At 38.5% G+C, this 16,220-nt stretch overlaps 1 protein-coding gene across 1 annotated transcript; it reads left to right on the top strand.

Moving 5' to 3' along the window:
- Positions 1–1,765: 1,765 nt before the first annotated feature.
- Positions 1,766–16,112, top strand: LOC116720220 (neuroblast differentiation-associated protein AHNAK). The gene is made up of 5 exons (XM_032563351.1): positions 1,766–1,918; positions 5,826–5,857; positions 5,955–6,066; positions 7,605–7,774; positions 7,853–16,112. Exons 2-5 carry the CDS (start codon positions 5,855–5,857, stop codon positions 15,410–15,412), a joined length of 7,845 nt encoding a protein of 2,614 aa, XP_032419242.1. The 5' UTR covers positions 1,766–1,918; positions 5,826–5,854; the 3' UTR covers positions 15,413–16,112.
- The last annotated feature ends 108 nt before the right edge of the window (positions 16,113–16,220 follow it).

Raw genomic sequence — 16,220 nt, forward strand, 5'->3', positions numbered from 1 at the left:
GGGTAAGACTCGGGGGTTTAGAGGGTTTCCGGACCCATTAGACGGAGAGCTGGTCAGTAGTCAGTCCATGGGAGTTGTGAGGTTTGGGGCGGGGCTGGCTACTGCGCAATAACAGCAGAGTTCCGCCTGTTACCTAGCAACCCAAACTGAGCTCCAGGACACATGGTCATTTGGTTTCAGTGCAGTATTCAGTTTAGTTCAATTAAAAAGTACTTTATTCATCCCAAACAAAATTAAATGTTGTAACTTGTATTAATTAAAAATTGATTGTAGAGTTATTGTAGGTGCTGATGGCTGTGGGCAGAAAAGATCTCCTGTAGCTGTCTGTATTACAGCTAACTTGAAGAAGCCTCTGACTAAAGACACTGTGTTTTTTTAAGGCAGTCTCAGGAAGAGAATGCTCAGCAACCCCTTATAGTCCATACATACATAGTCTTGTACATCTGTAAATAAACATTTATATCTCGTAGAGCACTTCTGGATAGATGCAAACTACATCTCGTTGCTTGTACTTGTGACAGTGCAATGACAATAAAGTTGAATTCTATTCTATTCTATTCTATTGTCTATAATTTTCTTGATTTTTATGTAAAATCATCTCTACACCTTCATCTCCAGTCGTTCTGCAGTTGTTCCCAGAACAGAGCCGGCCTTCATCTGGCTATCGAGCCTTTTTAGATCCCTGCTGTGATGCTGCTGCCCAACAGATGACAGCAGAAGAGATGGTGCTCTCAACGATAGACTTATAAAAGATATCAGTTGTACAATGGCTGCTGGAAAAGACAAGTGTTTTGTTGTTGACTCCAGAAACCACTTGCTGGATCCTTGGTTGTGCAGGAGGCTCCACTTGTGCTTTTTCAAAGATGTATTGTTGAATAACTAGGCAACTGTTTGCAACCATTTTCATGTGCGAGTGTAAACGTTGAGTTGCGGGTCGTGGTCAGCAGCAGCTTATTTGGATTTAAAGTGACATGAGGCCTTTTCATTCTGAAAGGCAGAACTGACCAGACTAGAATCTCATATCTAGAATGATTTTGTGCAAAAAATATAACAATCCAGACCTATTTTAACTTGTTCCTGAAAGAATAATAGGCCCTGTTAAAGTAAACATTTCACCTTTTGATTGCAACTCAAACTAAACATTGAACCAATGACTTTCAGATTTATTTGCATTATTTATTATGCCAAGGAACAGCTTCACAAGTGCTTTTTACTTGCATGTGATTACTAAGAACAACGGGCCCCCTGGGTGTAAACACAGCCATCCACCCAGTTTGTTCCAGTGGGGTGTGTCTGATAATCATTATTTCCTATTGTATTATCAGAGGTGATGTTGCGCTGCAGCGATACCAGCGCAGCGCAACCCTAACCCTGTAGGTTTGGGTCGGGACTCTTGTTTTTGTTCCCAGATTTGCTCAGACAGCAGTCTTTGTGCCCAGCCTGAGACTGTAAGGAGCGTGAGTCATCCGGTAAACGCCCGCCGCCGCTCCCTTGGCTCAGGTCAACATTCTTCTCACACCACTCACGTTGTCAGGAGGAATGTTTGGGTTTTGTTTTCCCTACTGTCCGCCGTTATCATACCCAAAAAAGTGTCTTACCTGTAGCAAAAAATAATAATAAAAAGATGAGATGCTGCTTGGTGAAAAGCGGGTCAAACTGATACTTTATTCCCGCGCCGCAACGTCCGCTTTGTGTTTGCATGCATGTGAGACGCAGGTGTGTTGCAGTTAAGGCGTGTTTGCAGGAGGGAGGATGAAGTGACGGTTTTCCACATGGTGGCAAGATGTTCCAGGCCCAACCTGTTTGTCTGCTTCAGGAGGAGTATCCACCTGCCTAACATGTGCTCCTCTCAGTGACAGCCAGGTGAGCTGTCAGCACGGACTCAACTTCAACCTGGACCGGCCGGATGGATCCCCAGGTCGGCTTGGCTTTTAATTTTACTAAGTTTTATCTTCATTTTTTTCAGGGAATGTGCTGCATGGGCTTTGTTGATGTTTTGATGAATTTGGAGGTGAGAAAGCTGCTTTCCAGGTGTTGGAGTTTCTGGAATGCAGGCAGTTTCTGTCAAACCAGCATGAGATTTGGGCTTTGCTCCAGGCATGCTGTACTTCATCCAGCAGGTTTCAGCCACAGATAAACATCTTCATAATATGGTGTAATGTTCAGAAGAGCTTAGAGTTGCTGAAAATCCATCTCCATAAGAGTATCACTACTTTCTACTCAAGTAAAAGTGAGAAGTAGCTGTCCACACTGCAAAAACACCAAGTCTTACCAAATATTTTTGGTTCACTTTCTAGTGAAAATATCTTAGTACACTTGAAATGAGACAAAACCAACTTATACGTAACTTTTCTGCAAGAAATAGCAGCTTATTTTAAGTAAATAATTCCTTAATTTTGATGGAAAAAGTCCTAGTTCCACTGGCAGATTATTTCATTTACCAAAGGGAAAATGTTTTGTTAAAAGCTAAATAATCTGTCAATGGAACCAGAACTTTTTAAAAATCAAAATTAAGGAATAATTTACTGCCATTTCTCGCTCTAATGTTACTTGTAAGTTAGTTTTGTGTTATTTCAAGTGTGCTAATATTTTTGCACTAGGAACTAGACCAAAAAAACTTGGCAAGATTTTGGGTTTTTGCAGTGTAAAAAAATCTTCCAGTATTTAGTAAGAAAGACTAATTAAGTATTGCATAATTGATCATAAAATCTGGCCTAATATTTAAAATTATTGACAACAATGTAACTTTATATGCAAATTCTGGTGTTTTAAATAGTAGATTGGACTTTTAAAAAAATATAATAATTACAAAATAACAAGAAGAAAAATGTTTGAAAATTTGCTTTTTTCTATATAAAACAGTAGTTAATGTGCAGAATAAAGAGCTTCCAGTGACAATGTGAATAGTTTGCTGTATCTTCAGATGTCTAAATGTCTCAACAAATAGAAAATAAGATAAAGACAAAGCTGGTGTGAAAACATGAGGCTTCACTTCAATATAAGCTGTAGATTTGTGTCTGTATCTGGTGCATTTTTCGTTAAAACGTGTTTGCTCTTTATTTATTGATGTTACTCGCAGTGGGTTGAATATTCAGAGAGTTTACTCTATTAAAAGTAGTCATACCTAATAATATTGTTCAAGTAAAAGTAGAAAGTATGTTCCAGTAATTCATGTTTTCTTTTTTTCGTTGCTAACTTTTGGTTTTGAAGAAGATATAATTAATTTACACACACCTACAATTTGAAGGAAACTCCTGGTTTCCTTCAAAATACTGAAGGAAACCAGTATTGATGGTGTTTCCAAACACCATCAAACTTATTCTGAAACTGATATGGAGAATGTTAATAAGTTAGATAACCATACAATTTACATAACAATTGCTTTGTTGAATGTTAATGCATTAGCTCAGTATCAACGGCCAATGAACAGATGTGATTTTGAAAGTTCATTATGAATCTGCACTGATGCTCAGATTATTTTAGTTTTAGTTTATTCAAATTATTTTAGTTTTAATTTAAGGGGTTATGACTTTTTAACTTTCAACTTTTTAATTTGAGCATTTTTAAATAAATATACCTTTTACCCAGGGAGTTACATAATGTGCGATTTAAGTCTCAAGCCACTACCAGCAGCTGACAGTTGTAAAATTAAATAGTTAAAATGCACAACCAAAATTATAACTGTTAAAAAACAAGGCAAAGCTACAAATGAAACTCTGTACATAATTACATTCGGTTACTGGTTGCTATGGTAACCACCGACTGTCAAGAGCAACGTTACATAACTTATGTAGCAATAAAGGTCAGGAGAAAATTACTTTTTGACCAGACTAAATTAATTTGAAGAATAAGTAAACCAATTTTGACAAAATAAAACCTTTTTATGCACAAATGGCTTTTCTGTCCATCCTGTAATTCCTCCCGTAGCTTAAAGGCCTGGCAGTTTATCTTAGATGAGCCTTTAAAGCTCTTTAAAAGCGAGTGAACATCTTTCTGTCAGTGGAACGTGTTCTTCAACTGACACACAAGACATTTCTTTTTTTTTCCAAGATCCAAAGTCTTTCCCAACTGTAGTGCGTAAAACTGTATTTTTTTTTTTTACAGCAAGGTGATTTCCTGAGTACATTTTCTGCTGTGTATGGATAAAAACATGTAAAGAACAAAAAAAACAAAAGACAAAAAGATATTTTTAGTCTGAAAATCCCATTTAGAGGTAAAATTTCAAAAGTGATTATCATTAGAAACTGGGAATATCCAGCAAAATCAGACGTGAAACCGTTTTAACTGAGCAATTTTGAGAAAATGGCAGTTTAAATGTTAAGTTCCATAAAAATTAGACTAATATTTAGTAGTAAGAGATTTTATGAACAATCTATTGTTTATGCAGAAGTTACCTTTCTGCATAAACTTATTTAGTTTATGCAGAAAGGTAACTGCACATAAAAGTGTAAAAAATCACTATGTCTTAAAACATAATAACAACAACAAGATATTGAATGGGCAGTGTAGGAACTTTGGAACGTCGTAAAGATGTCATGAATAGTTACGTAGACCCAAATGCAGGAAGCAGCAGGCAGAAAAAGTGAAAATGTCTTCATATAAATAAACAAAAATCTTATATAGCTAGGAAACTAGCAACAACAACAACAAAAACAAAAGTACCAGAGACACAGACGAAAACAGTAGAAACCAAAGAACAAGTGACTCAGAGGGAAAAGGGAGGATCTGACAAAGAATCAACAGATAACTGAGGTTTATAGGTGAGGAGGGTGATTACTGGACCAAAAGACAAATGAGTCAGATTAACTGACAAACATTTAGAAGTGAGCTAATGATCAATAATAGCTTAAAACAAGTACATGCAAAAAAAAAAAAAAAAAACCAGAGCAATCAGGGAATTTAAACAAAAGGAAAACAAACTAAGCCTATAAACCACACAAGGTAAACACTGATAGAAAGGACATCACTAAATAAAATCAATCCATAGTGACACAAAACTCAAAACTGGTTCTAACACACTGACAACCAATCCTTAAAGTTTCTAAAAAAAATCACATGAATGTTTGTCATATGTTTAGGCTCTGCTAAGAAATCAACATGAGCATTAAAATTTTTTTTACTTATGTCAATTAGATGCAAATTCAGTTTTTGACTTATTTAGCCATTTTGTTTGCATTTGTTTTCAATCCTTTCTTGCAAGACATAAAGAAAGGAAAGATGTTTCAGCTTTACTTTATTTGTTAAACAATAAGTATGAAGTTTATCTAAATGTTGTTTTTATAAGAAACTCGTCCAGCTCATTTTGTGTGATTATGAAATAACATAATGCGCCAGGAGGTCTGCTGTATTAGAAAGCAGTCTGCATGGTTTCTCTGACTGTTTGTTTACAATAAAGAAACGCCTAAAAAAAAGCAGTTGCACTCAACAGGAACCGGTTTCTGGTCTCCTTTAATGACCCAACGGCTAAAAGGCATAACTTACATACTTACAAAGTTTCCTGGGTGTTACTTATCTAAATACACATAGTAAAAAAGAAGAAAAATACATGTTATTCCTGAAATCTTCCAGATTTTAAAATATGTTTTAGGCAGACACATGTATTTTTCTACTTCTTTAAAGTGAAAACCTCAGTAAAGCTTTTTTTTTTTATCATTTGCTGAACTCAGTGAGTAAAAGAGCAGCACCTGCTGCCAAGATTTAAGCTTTTATAGAGGCAACATGCATTACGTTTTGAAGACGCTAACTTTTTGTCAGTTGTGGAGAGTTTGATCATATTTCTATGACATCCATTGACTTTTATTCTTGACTTTTATTCTTTTTTCTAGGTTTAGATCTACAAACGACCATCAAAAATATGGTAAGAAAATACAATTATGCCACAGTGCTTGAGTTTTTGTTTACTTTTTCACTTGTGGATAATCACGGACACTAATTAAATAATATTTTGCATCCAGGCAACACATCGAAGGGGGCGGAGCCTCTCTGAGGCCTTGACCCTGGACGAGTTGGAGAACGGGGCGCTGGTCATTTCCAGCACTACCGAGTCCTCCCACAACCTGAAGGAAGGTATGAGCTCTCACTACTTCTTGTCCTCATTTCAAAAGTCAGATTGTTGTCATAAGATTGACAATTAAAAACATGCTGAGTGTAGTAGTTGAGGAAATTATTGTCCCCTGTACTAAAACCCAACTTTTCTTTTTTGGCTATTTCTGGAGTTATATGATGAGTGTAGCTTTAATTATGTGTGTGATTGTGACATTTCCCCCTCATATTTAAAAAATATTCATTTGGACCCAGCACTGTTTCTAAAGAATCCATTCCACTTGATTGATAGAAGGATGCTCATACTGCTAAAACTCCACTGCGGGTTTTCCTGGTTACCTACAACCAAATAATGAAAACAAAGAACATTTTGCAGAACTGCTTGTACCAGGACAAAAAACAGCAAACAGTAAAAATCACCTGAATAACTCTTTTCAGGATCTTAGAAACAATAAGAAGGTATTTTATTTACTTTTCCCAAAAATATATATATATATATTTGTATTCCCCTCCAAAAAAGAAAATGCTATTAAACCAGGTCACTTTAAATACAACAGTGCCACTTAGTGGACAGAAAAGTATATAAAACAAACAACTGTAACGCCCATACCTGCTGAAGATAATAAAAACATAAATCAGCTGTCTTCTGGCCTTATATGGAGTTCTGGTTTCTACATGTGCAAAAAGGCATCTGTGAAAAATAAACTAACGGCAAACTAATAAAACGCAATTACAATAACTCGCCACAAGAGGGCTTGAAATGGCAACCATTGGACACAAAAGAGTACATTAAAAGTTATATTTACGGTCAAAATAGCAGCAAAGTGTCACAGTAACAATTGAGAATATATCCTGAACAATAGCCCGTCATATTTAAAACAAAAGAGGAAATATGTACAAAACACCAGCACCGTTTCGAAATATAACCTACCCTTACAATGCTTAATAGTGACGATATGAGGGAGAGGAAGTCACGTAGGCACAAGTTGACAAGCGCACACAATATCGGACCTTCAAAATAAAAGCTCAAAAGAAAAAAATCACACATTTGAAATAATTAATTCAATAAATAGTAGCATAAACTGTTTATTTAACAGTGCATTTTTAACTCTTACATGTGCTCTGCCAAGAAGTAAATGTGACTTGTGTCATGAGGTGGTACAATCTCCTGGTTTATCTGTGCTAGTGGTTTAGTTGAAGTAGCTTGAAAGCTAATGCTAATGCACCAAATATAACCATGTTGATACCCACCATGTTTCAGTGACACATCATGTGCTACAACATAGTATATCCCCCTCAACAGGGTTAAATTTGTTATTCCACACCTAACTGTACCAGTGGATTTATTGTTATTGTTGACTATTGCTAACTTGTCTGTTAATTTTGCCTAACTGGCCAGGGCAGTTTTGATGAAAAAGTTCAAAGGACATCAGTAGAGTTTAAACTATTTATTTGCTTCACCGCATCACAGGTAGAGAACAATGGCCCTAGCCAATGTGTCCACCCCTCCATATTGAACAAATGAGTCAATATTTACACAAATATCTCATTTTCTTTCTTAGGGGATGAAATTTTGGGAGCAACGATCAATTTTAATCAGCTGTCGAAAGAGGAGGTGATAAATGTGCTGAAACTGATGGAGCCATTTGATGACAAGGTCAAAGTTCTTACCAGAAGCTGCCTGAGCAAGAGTGTCGACAATTTGGACCAGTGTGCCAGAAATCCAGAGGCAGTATGTTGAACTTGATAGCTTAAAATTGATGCCTTTGACATTACGTTCTAACCAACTAGTTTTGCCTTCACTTTCTAGATGCTGATGGATTCCTATACTAAACTTTACAATGCCAAAATAAAGAGGTTTGTGAAAGATGACTCTGCTGCTGGTAAAGCCGCCTCATCTAAGGTCAACCTAAAGCGTGACATGGGGCTGCCTCGCCTTGGAGTTGATTTTGGACTTCTAAAATCCACATCGTTGAGTGCAGATGCTGATGCAGATTCTGAGTTTGAGGTCAGAGATCTGATGGATGGCACCAATCTGAACCTTCCACCACTTGGTGGCAATTTGAATGGACCAAGACCAAGACTTGATGCTAGAAATCCACAGTCTCATCTTGGAGACTACCATCTCTCTAGGACATTACCAGATGATTTAAATGGCATGACTGCAGCTGGTGGTCTGAAAATGCCAAATCTTGAAAAAGTTCTGGATACAGGATTTGGCTCAAAAGGTTCAGATGAGTTCCTTCCAGATTATGATATAGAGGTTATGGGACCAGATGGAATGTCAACAGTTCCTAAAGGTAAACTCAGTCTGAAGCATGCCAAAAGACTGAAAACCCCAGATCTAAATTTAGATGATCCATCTGGTCTTGTGGAATCACCAAAACTTAGGCTGTCTGGGACACTACCTCAAATGGACCTAGGAAATGTCAATGTGGATACTCCATGTGGGTCAGTCCAATTGCCTAATATGGAGTCCCCTGGTGAAAGTGTGGGTGCTGATAAAACAATTGATTTTAGTGTTAGAACCCCTAAGATAAAAAGTGGCATGTCTGCATCTGATGCTCATTTATCCAAAGTCGACTGGAAGGGAATAAATTTGGCCACTGATACTCCTTCTGCTAGTGTCAAAAGTAAAACTGGAAAGTACAAGGCTCCTAAATTTACGATGCCCAAATTTGATTTGCCACATATTCAAGTCCCAGATTTAGATATGGATATTTCAGGTCCATCTGGGAAATTTAAAAAGCCCAACCTAAACATCCCTGACTTGAGTCTTTCAGGTCCAAAGACAGGGGGTCCGAACTTGGACCTGGGATCACCTGATCTGGATGTCTGTGCACCTAATCTCCGAAGTGACTTTAAAACCCCCAAACTAGACCTCAGTGGCAAAAAGACTGACTTAGACATGCCCTCAGGTACCATAAAAATGCCTGAATGTCCCGACTGGGATGTTAAGGGTCCTTCTGGAAAACTCAAGGTGCCCAAAACCAACCTTTCAAGTACATTGCCAAAAGGACCAAATTTAGACCTAGATGCAGATCTCAAGTCACCAGATTGGAGTCTCAAAACACCAAAGATCAAAGGTGGGATAAATGCTCCTGATCTGGACTTGCCTGACATGGACCTTAAAGCTCCCAAGTTGGACTTAAATACACCAGATGTGAACACACCAAAAGGAAAGCTTAAAATGCCTAAGATGAAAATGCCCAAATTTAGCTTCCCAGGTATCGAAGGGCCTGAACTTGATGGCAACCTAAATGGTCCAGATATAGATGCAAATGCACCTAATCTAAACCTTAAGGCACCTAAAGCTGATCTAGATTTGAACATGCCTGACCTGTCTGGGAAATTCAAAAAGCCCAACCTGACTATGCCTGACTTGGGTCTTTCAGGTCCAAAGATAGATGGGCCCAACTTAGACATGCCGTCAGGAAAGCTAAAAATGCCTGATATTGAAGGTCCTGATTGGGATGTTAAAGGTCCATCAGGAAAACTCAAGATGCCGAAAATGGACCTGTCAGGTACATTACCAAAAGGACCAAATTTAGACTTAAACGCAGAGCTCAAGTCACCAGATTGGAGTCTCAAAACACCAAAGATCAAGGGTGGGATAAATGCTCCTGATCTGGACTTGCCAGACATGGACCTTAAAGCTCCCAAGGTAGATATGAATACACCAGATGTCAACATTGGATCACCCAAAGGAAAGCTTAAAATGCCTAAAATGAAAATGCCCAAATTTAACTTCCCCGGCATCAAAGGACCTGAACTTGATGGCAACCTAAATGGTCCAGATATAGATGTAAATGCACCTAATCTAAACCTTAAGGCACCTAAAGCTGATCTAGATTTGAACATGCCTGACCTGTCTGGGAAATTCAAAAAGCCCAACCTGACGATGCCTGACTTGGGTCTTTCAGGTCCAAAGATAGATGGGCCCAACTTAGACATGCCGCCAGGAAAGCTAAAAATGCCTGATATTGAAGGTCCTGATTGGGATGTTAAAGGTCCATCAGGAAAACTCAAGATGCCGAAAATGGACCTGTCAGGTACATTACCAAAAGGACCAAATTTAGACTTAAATGCAGATCTCAAGTCACCAGATTGGAGTCTCAAAACACCAAAGATCAAGGGTGGGATAAATGCTCCTGATCTGGACTTGCCAGACATGAACCTTAAAGCTCCCAAGGTAGATATGAATACACCAGATGTCAACATTGGATCACCAAAAGGAAAGCTTAAAATGCCTAAATTTAAAATGCCCAAATTTAGCTTCCCTGGCATCAAAGGACCTAAACTTGATGGCAACCTAAATGGTCCAGATATAGATGTAAATGCACCTAATGTAAACCTTAAGGCACCTAAAGCTGATCTAGATTTGAACATGCCTGACCTGTCTGGGAAATTCAAAAAGCCCAACCTGACTATGCCTGACTTGGGTCTTTCAGGTCCAAAGATAGATGGGCCCAACTTAGACATGCCGTCAGGAAAGCTAAAAATGCCTGATATTGAAGGTCCTGATTGGGATGTTAAAGGTCCATCAGGAAAACTCAAAATGCCGAAAATGGACCTTTCAGGTACATTACCAAAAGGACCAAATTTAGACTTAAACGCAGAGCTCAAGTCACCAGATTGGAGTCTCAAAACACCAAAGATCAAGGGTGGGATAAATGCTCCTGATCTGGACTTGCCAGACATGGACCTTAAAGCTCCCAAGTTAGATATCAACACACCAGATGTCAACATTGGATCACCCAAAGGAAAGCTTAAAATGCCTAAAATGAAAATGCCCAAATTTAACTTCCCAGGCATCAAAGGACCTGAACTTGATGGCAACCTAAATGGTCCAGATATAGATGTAAATGCACCTAATCTAAACCTTAAGGCACCTAAAGCTGATCTAGATTTGAACATGCCTGACCTGTCTGGGAAATTCAAAAAGCCCAACCTGACTATGCCTGACTTGGGTCTTTCAGGTCCAAAGATAGATGGGCCCAACTTAGACATGCCGTCAGGAAAGCTAAAAATGCCTGATATTGAAGGTCCTGATTGGGATGTTAAAGGTCCATCAGGAAAACTCAAGATGCCGAAAATGGACCTTTCAGGTACATTACCAAAAGGACCAAATTTAGACTTAAACGCAGATCTCAAGTCACCAGATTGGAGTCTCAAAACACCAAAGATCAAAGGTGGGATAAATGCTCCTGATCTGGACTTGCCAGACATGGACCTTAAGGCTCCCAAGGTAGATATGAATACACCAGATGTCAACATTGGATCACCCAAAGGAAAGCTTAAAATGCCTAAAATGAAAATGCCCAAATTTAACTTCCCCGGCATCAAAGGACCTGAACTTGATGGCAACCTAAATGGTCCAGATATAGATGTAAATGCACCTAATCTAAACCTTAAGGCACCTAAAGCTAATCTAGATTTGAACATGCCTGACCTGTCTGGGAAATTCAAAAAGCCCAACCTGACTATGCCTGACTTGGGTCTTTCAGGTCCAAAGATAGATGGGCCCAACTTAGACATGCCGTCAGGAAAGCTAAAAATGCCTGATATTGAAGGTCCTGATTGGGATGTTAAAGGTCCATCAGGAAAACTCAAGATGCCGAAAATGGACCTTTCAGGTACATTACCAAAAGGACCAAATTTAGACTTAAATGCAGATCTCAAGTCACCAGATTGGAGTCTCAAAACACCAAAGATCAAGGGTGGGATAAATGCTCCTGATCTGGACTTGCCAGACATGGACCTTAAAGCTCCCAAGGTAGATATGAATACACCAGATGTCAACATTGGATCACCAAAAGGAAAGCTGAAAATGCCTAAAATGAAAATGCCCAAATTTAACTTCCCCGGGATCAAAGGACCTGAACTTGATGGCAACCTAAATGGTCCAGATATAGATGTAAATGCACCTAATCTAAACCTTAAGGCACCTAAAGCTGATCTAGATTTGAACATGCCTGACCTGTCTGGGAAATTCAAAAAGCCCAACCTGACTATGCCTGACTTGGGTCTTTCAGGTCCAAAGATAGATGGGCCCAACTTAGACATGCCGTCAGGAAAGCTAAAAATGCCTGATATTGAAGGTCCTGATTGGGATGTTAAAGGTCCATCAGGAAAACTCAAGATGCCGAAAATGGACCTGTCAGGTACATTACCAAAAGGACCAAATTTAGACTTAAACGCAGATCTCAAGTCACCAGATTGGAGTCTCAAAACACCAAAGATCAAGGGTGGGATAAATGCTCCTGATCTGGACTTGCCAGACATGGACCTTAAGGCTCCCAAGGTAGATATGAATACACCAGATGTCAACATTGGATCACCCAAAGGAAAGCTTAAAATGCCTAAAATGAAAATGCCCAAATTTAACTTCCCTGGCATCAAAGGACCTGAACTTGATGGCAACCGAAATGGTCCAGATATAGATGTAAATGCACCTAATCTAAACCTTAAGGCACCTAAAGCTGATCTAGATTTGAACATGCCTGACCTGTCTGGGAAATTCAAAAAGCCCAACCTGACTATGCCTGACTTGGGTCTTTCAGGTCCAAAGATAGATGGGCCCAACTTAGACATGCCGTCAGGAAAGCTAAAAATGCCTGATATTGAAGGTCCTGATTGGGATGTTAAAGGTCCATCAGAAAAACTCAAGATGCCGAAAATGAACCTTTCAGGTACATTACCAAAAGGACCAAATTTAGACTTAAATGCAGATCTCAAGTCACCAGATTGGAGTCTCAAAACACCAAAGATCAAGGGTGGGATAAATGCTCCTGATCTGGACTTGCCAGACATGGACCTTAAAGCTCCCAAGGTAGATATGAATACACCAGATGTCAACATTGGATCACCAAAAGGAAAGCTTAAAATGCCTAAAATGAAAATGCCCAAATTTAACTTCCCAGGCATCAAAGGACCTGAACTTGATGGCAACCTAAATGGTCCAGATATAGATGTAAATGCACCTAATCTAAACCTTAAGGCACCTAAAGCTGATCTAGATTTGAACATGCCTGACCTGTCTGGGAAATTCAAAAAGCCCAACCTGACTATGCCTGACTTGGGTCTTTCAGGTCCAAAGATAGATGGGCCCAACTTAGACATGCCGTCAGGAAAGCTAAAAATGCGTGATATTGAAGGTCCTGATTGGGATGTTAAAGGTCCATCAGGAAAACTCAAGATGCCGAAAATGGACCTTTCAGGTACATTACCAAAAGGACCAAATTTAGACTTAAATGCAGATCTCAAGTCACCAGATTGGAGTCTCAAAACACCAAAGATCAAGGGTGGGATAATTGCTCCTGATCTGGACTTGCCAGACATGGACCTTAAAGCTCCCAAGTTAGATATCAACACACCAGATGTCAACATTGGATCACCAAAAGGAAAGCTTAAAATGCCTAAAATGAAAATGCCCAAATTTAACTTCCCAGGCATCAAAGGACCTGAACTTGATGGCAACCTAAATGGTCCAGATATAGATGTAAATGCACCTAATGTAAACCTTAAGGCACCTAAAGCTGATCTAGATTTGAACATGCCTGACCTGTCTGGGAAATTCAAAAAGCCCAACCTGACGATGCCTGACTTGGGTCTTTCAGGTCCAAAGATAGATGGGCCCAACTTCGATTTGGGATCACCTGATCTAGATGTCTCCGGACCTAATCTGAGAGGTGGAATGAAAATGCCCGACATCAATATGCCTAAGGCTACCTTTAAGACCCCCAAACTAAATCTCAGTGGCCCAAAGGCCAATTTAGACATGCCATCAGGAAAACTAAATATGCCTGAAGTTGAAGGTCCTCACTGGGATGTTAAAGGTCCATCAGGAAAACTCAAGATGCCGAAAATGAACCTTTCAGGTACATTACCAAAAGGACCAAATTTAGACTTAAATGCAGATCTCAAGTCACCAGATTTTAGTGTCAGAGCGCCGAAGGTCAAGGGTGGGATGAATGGCTTTGAAATGCCTGATGTAGGGTTTGGGAGCCCATCAGGCAATCGTAAAAAGTATAATATGAAAATGCCCAAAATTGGATTTTCAGGTTCAAAGTTAAATGACTCTGATCTTGATATTCCAAAAATAAAAGGTGGACTTGATTCTCCCAACCTGAGTTTAGCAAACAAAGACTTCAGAACCTCCATGCCTGATTTTGATGTTCCAGATGTTGATTTTGGTAGTTCACCATTTAAATTGCCAAACTTGAAAATTCCTGATGTGGGATTTTCTAGTCCAAAGCTAGAGGACCCTAAACTTGATTTCACATCACCAGATTTTAATGCTAAATTACCAAAGGGACAAAATCTGAAATTAAATCCGCACCTCAATTCTCCAGAACTGAATCTCAAAGCGGCAAACATGAAAGGTGGAGTCAACTCCTTTAAGCTTGGTGCACCAAACGTCAACCTCCAAGCTCCCAAGTTGGATATTAACACTCCAGGTGGCAATGTTGGTTTACCTGGTGCAAATGTAAAAAAGTCCCAAATGAAGATGCCAAAAGGCCTCAATGCTAACTTAACAAGTGACTTTAACATGCCCAATATATCTGGTAATAGTCCAAAAATATCAGGACCAAAACTGAGAGATTCTGATTTTAGTTTGCCAGCTTTAGATCTAGCTGAATATGGAATAAATGGTCCAAAGCTGAGTGCAAAACAACGTAATTTGAGAGTAAATGGCAACATTGGACCATCAGAAATGAACATCTATGACCCAAGAATGAAAGGAGATTTAATTGGTGCACACATGGGTATGAATTCTTCTTTGACAGACATACGCAGTCCTCATTTAAGATCTCCAAATCTTAACATTGATGATGCTTCCATGAATTTCAAGGGAGCCTCGTATAAGAATCGCAGATCAGATATGGCAGGTATGAGTTTGAAAAGACCGGACTTAGACATAGATCAAGACATTCGACTTAATAAAAAGTCTACTAAAACCAATGTGAGGTCCAGCTACCCTGCAGTGGATCATGCCTTACACCAATACATTGATTTTAACCATTCAGATCTCAACATTGATGATTTCACAGGGAGAGACCATGTGCTTAGAGCTAGGGGTTCACAACCAGACCTCCGAGCACAATCTAAACATCAACAATGGATCCCGTCTCCTGGGGTTCATGTTGACCCCAGAAACAGTGGAGATCACAGTATGCATGGTTTACCTCAAAATGACCCTGACGGTTCAGGAGGATACTTTGTCACTGTTTTCCCCAAACAAGCTCTTCTGAAGAGTAAATACAACACAACCAGTAGGCTTGGGTTGCCAACAGCAAAAATGGACCTTGATGTTCCAGATGAAAACTACCTAAAGGGCTCAACCTACTTTTTCTCCAACCTTGTATAATCATGGGAGCACTCGCATGTCTCTACTTTTGTATATTTCATATTTTGCTTGATTTCTTTATTTATTGTGACCATTGTTCCTGTGTGTGTTTTGTATATTTTTGTACATCAAATCATTTGCAATTTGGCCGAAGTGCATTGTAACGGATATTTTCTTCAGTTGTTTTATAACATGCTACAACAATTTTTTTTACTTTTTTTTTTTTTTTACACAATACTTTCTCAAAATATTTTATGGCATTTTAAAACTTTTTAAATAGTATTTTATTCGTTATTTAGTTGTTTTGATGTTGAAACTCCTGGATAACATTGTGCAATCAATTGTTTTTATTCTATTTTAAAAAGAATCATAAGTTTTAAATCGTTTGTTGCCTGTTGTTCTCTGTAATCGAAGGATCATCGGATGAAATAGTTAAGCATACATATTTTCAGATTTTAGCTTAAACTGAACTGTGATTTCTAATATAAAATGCATAAATGATGAAGTTATTGAATTGCTTGTATTTCCCCCTTAATAACAGAAAAGTAGTTTCTTTTTTAGTATGGCATACAGTTTTGTTAAAAAGTCTTGGCAATGACATAAATGTATTATGTAACTTTTGTACCATTTTCATGTTTCTGGTTTATTTTACATGTGTTCACATATACTACAGTATACAGAATAATTAAAAATCATAAATAAAATTCCTTCATTTTCATGACTTCTGCAATTTCTTCTGTCATACCGGATAACAATTTTTGGTGATACACTGCGATACAGAGTTTTCCTACTTACAAAAAATTGAGAGATTTGCTATTTTGGGGAGATT

This window comes from Xiphophorus hellerii, chromosome 5 (genome assembly GCF_003331165.1).
Source record: "Xiphophorus hellerii strain 12219 chromosome 5, Xiphophorus_hellerii-4.1, whole genome shotgun sequence".
NCBI classification, from domain to species: Eukaryota; Metazoa; Chordata; class Actinopteri; order Cyprinodontiformes; family Poeciliidae; genus Xiphophorus; species Xiphophorus hellerii.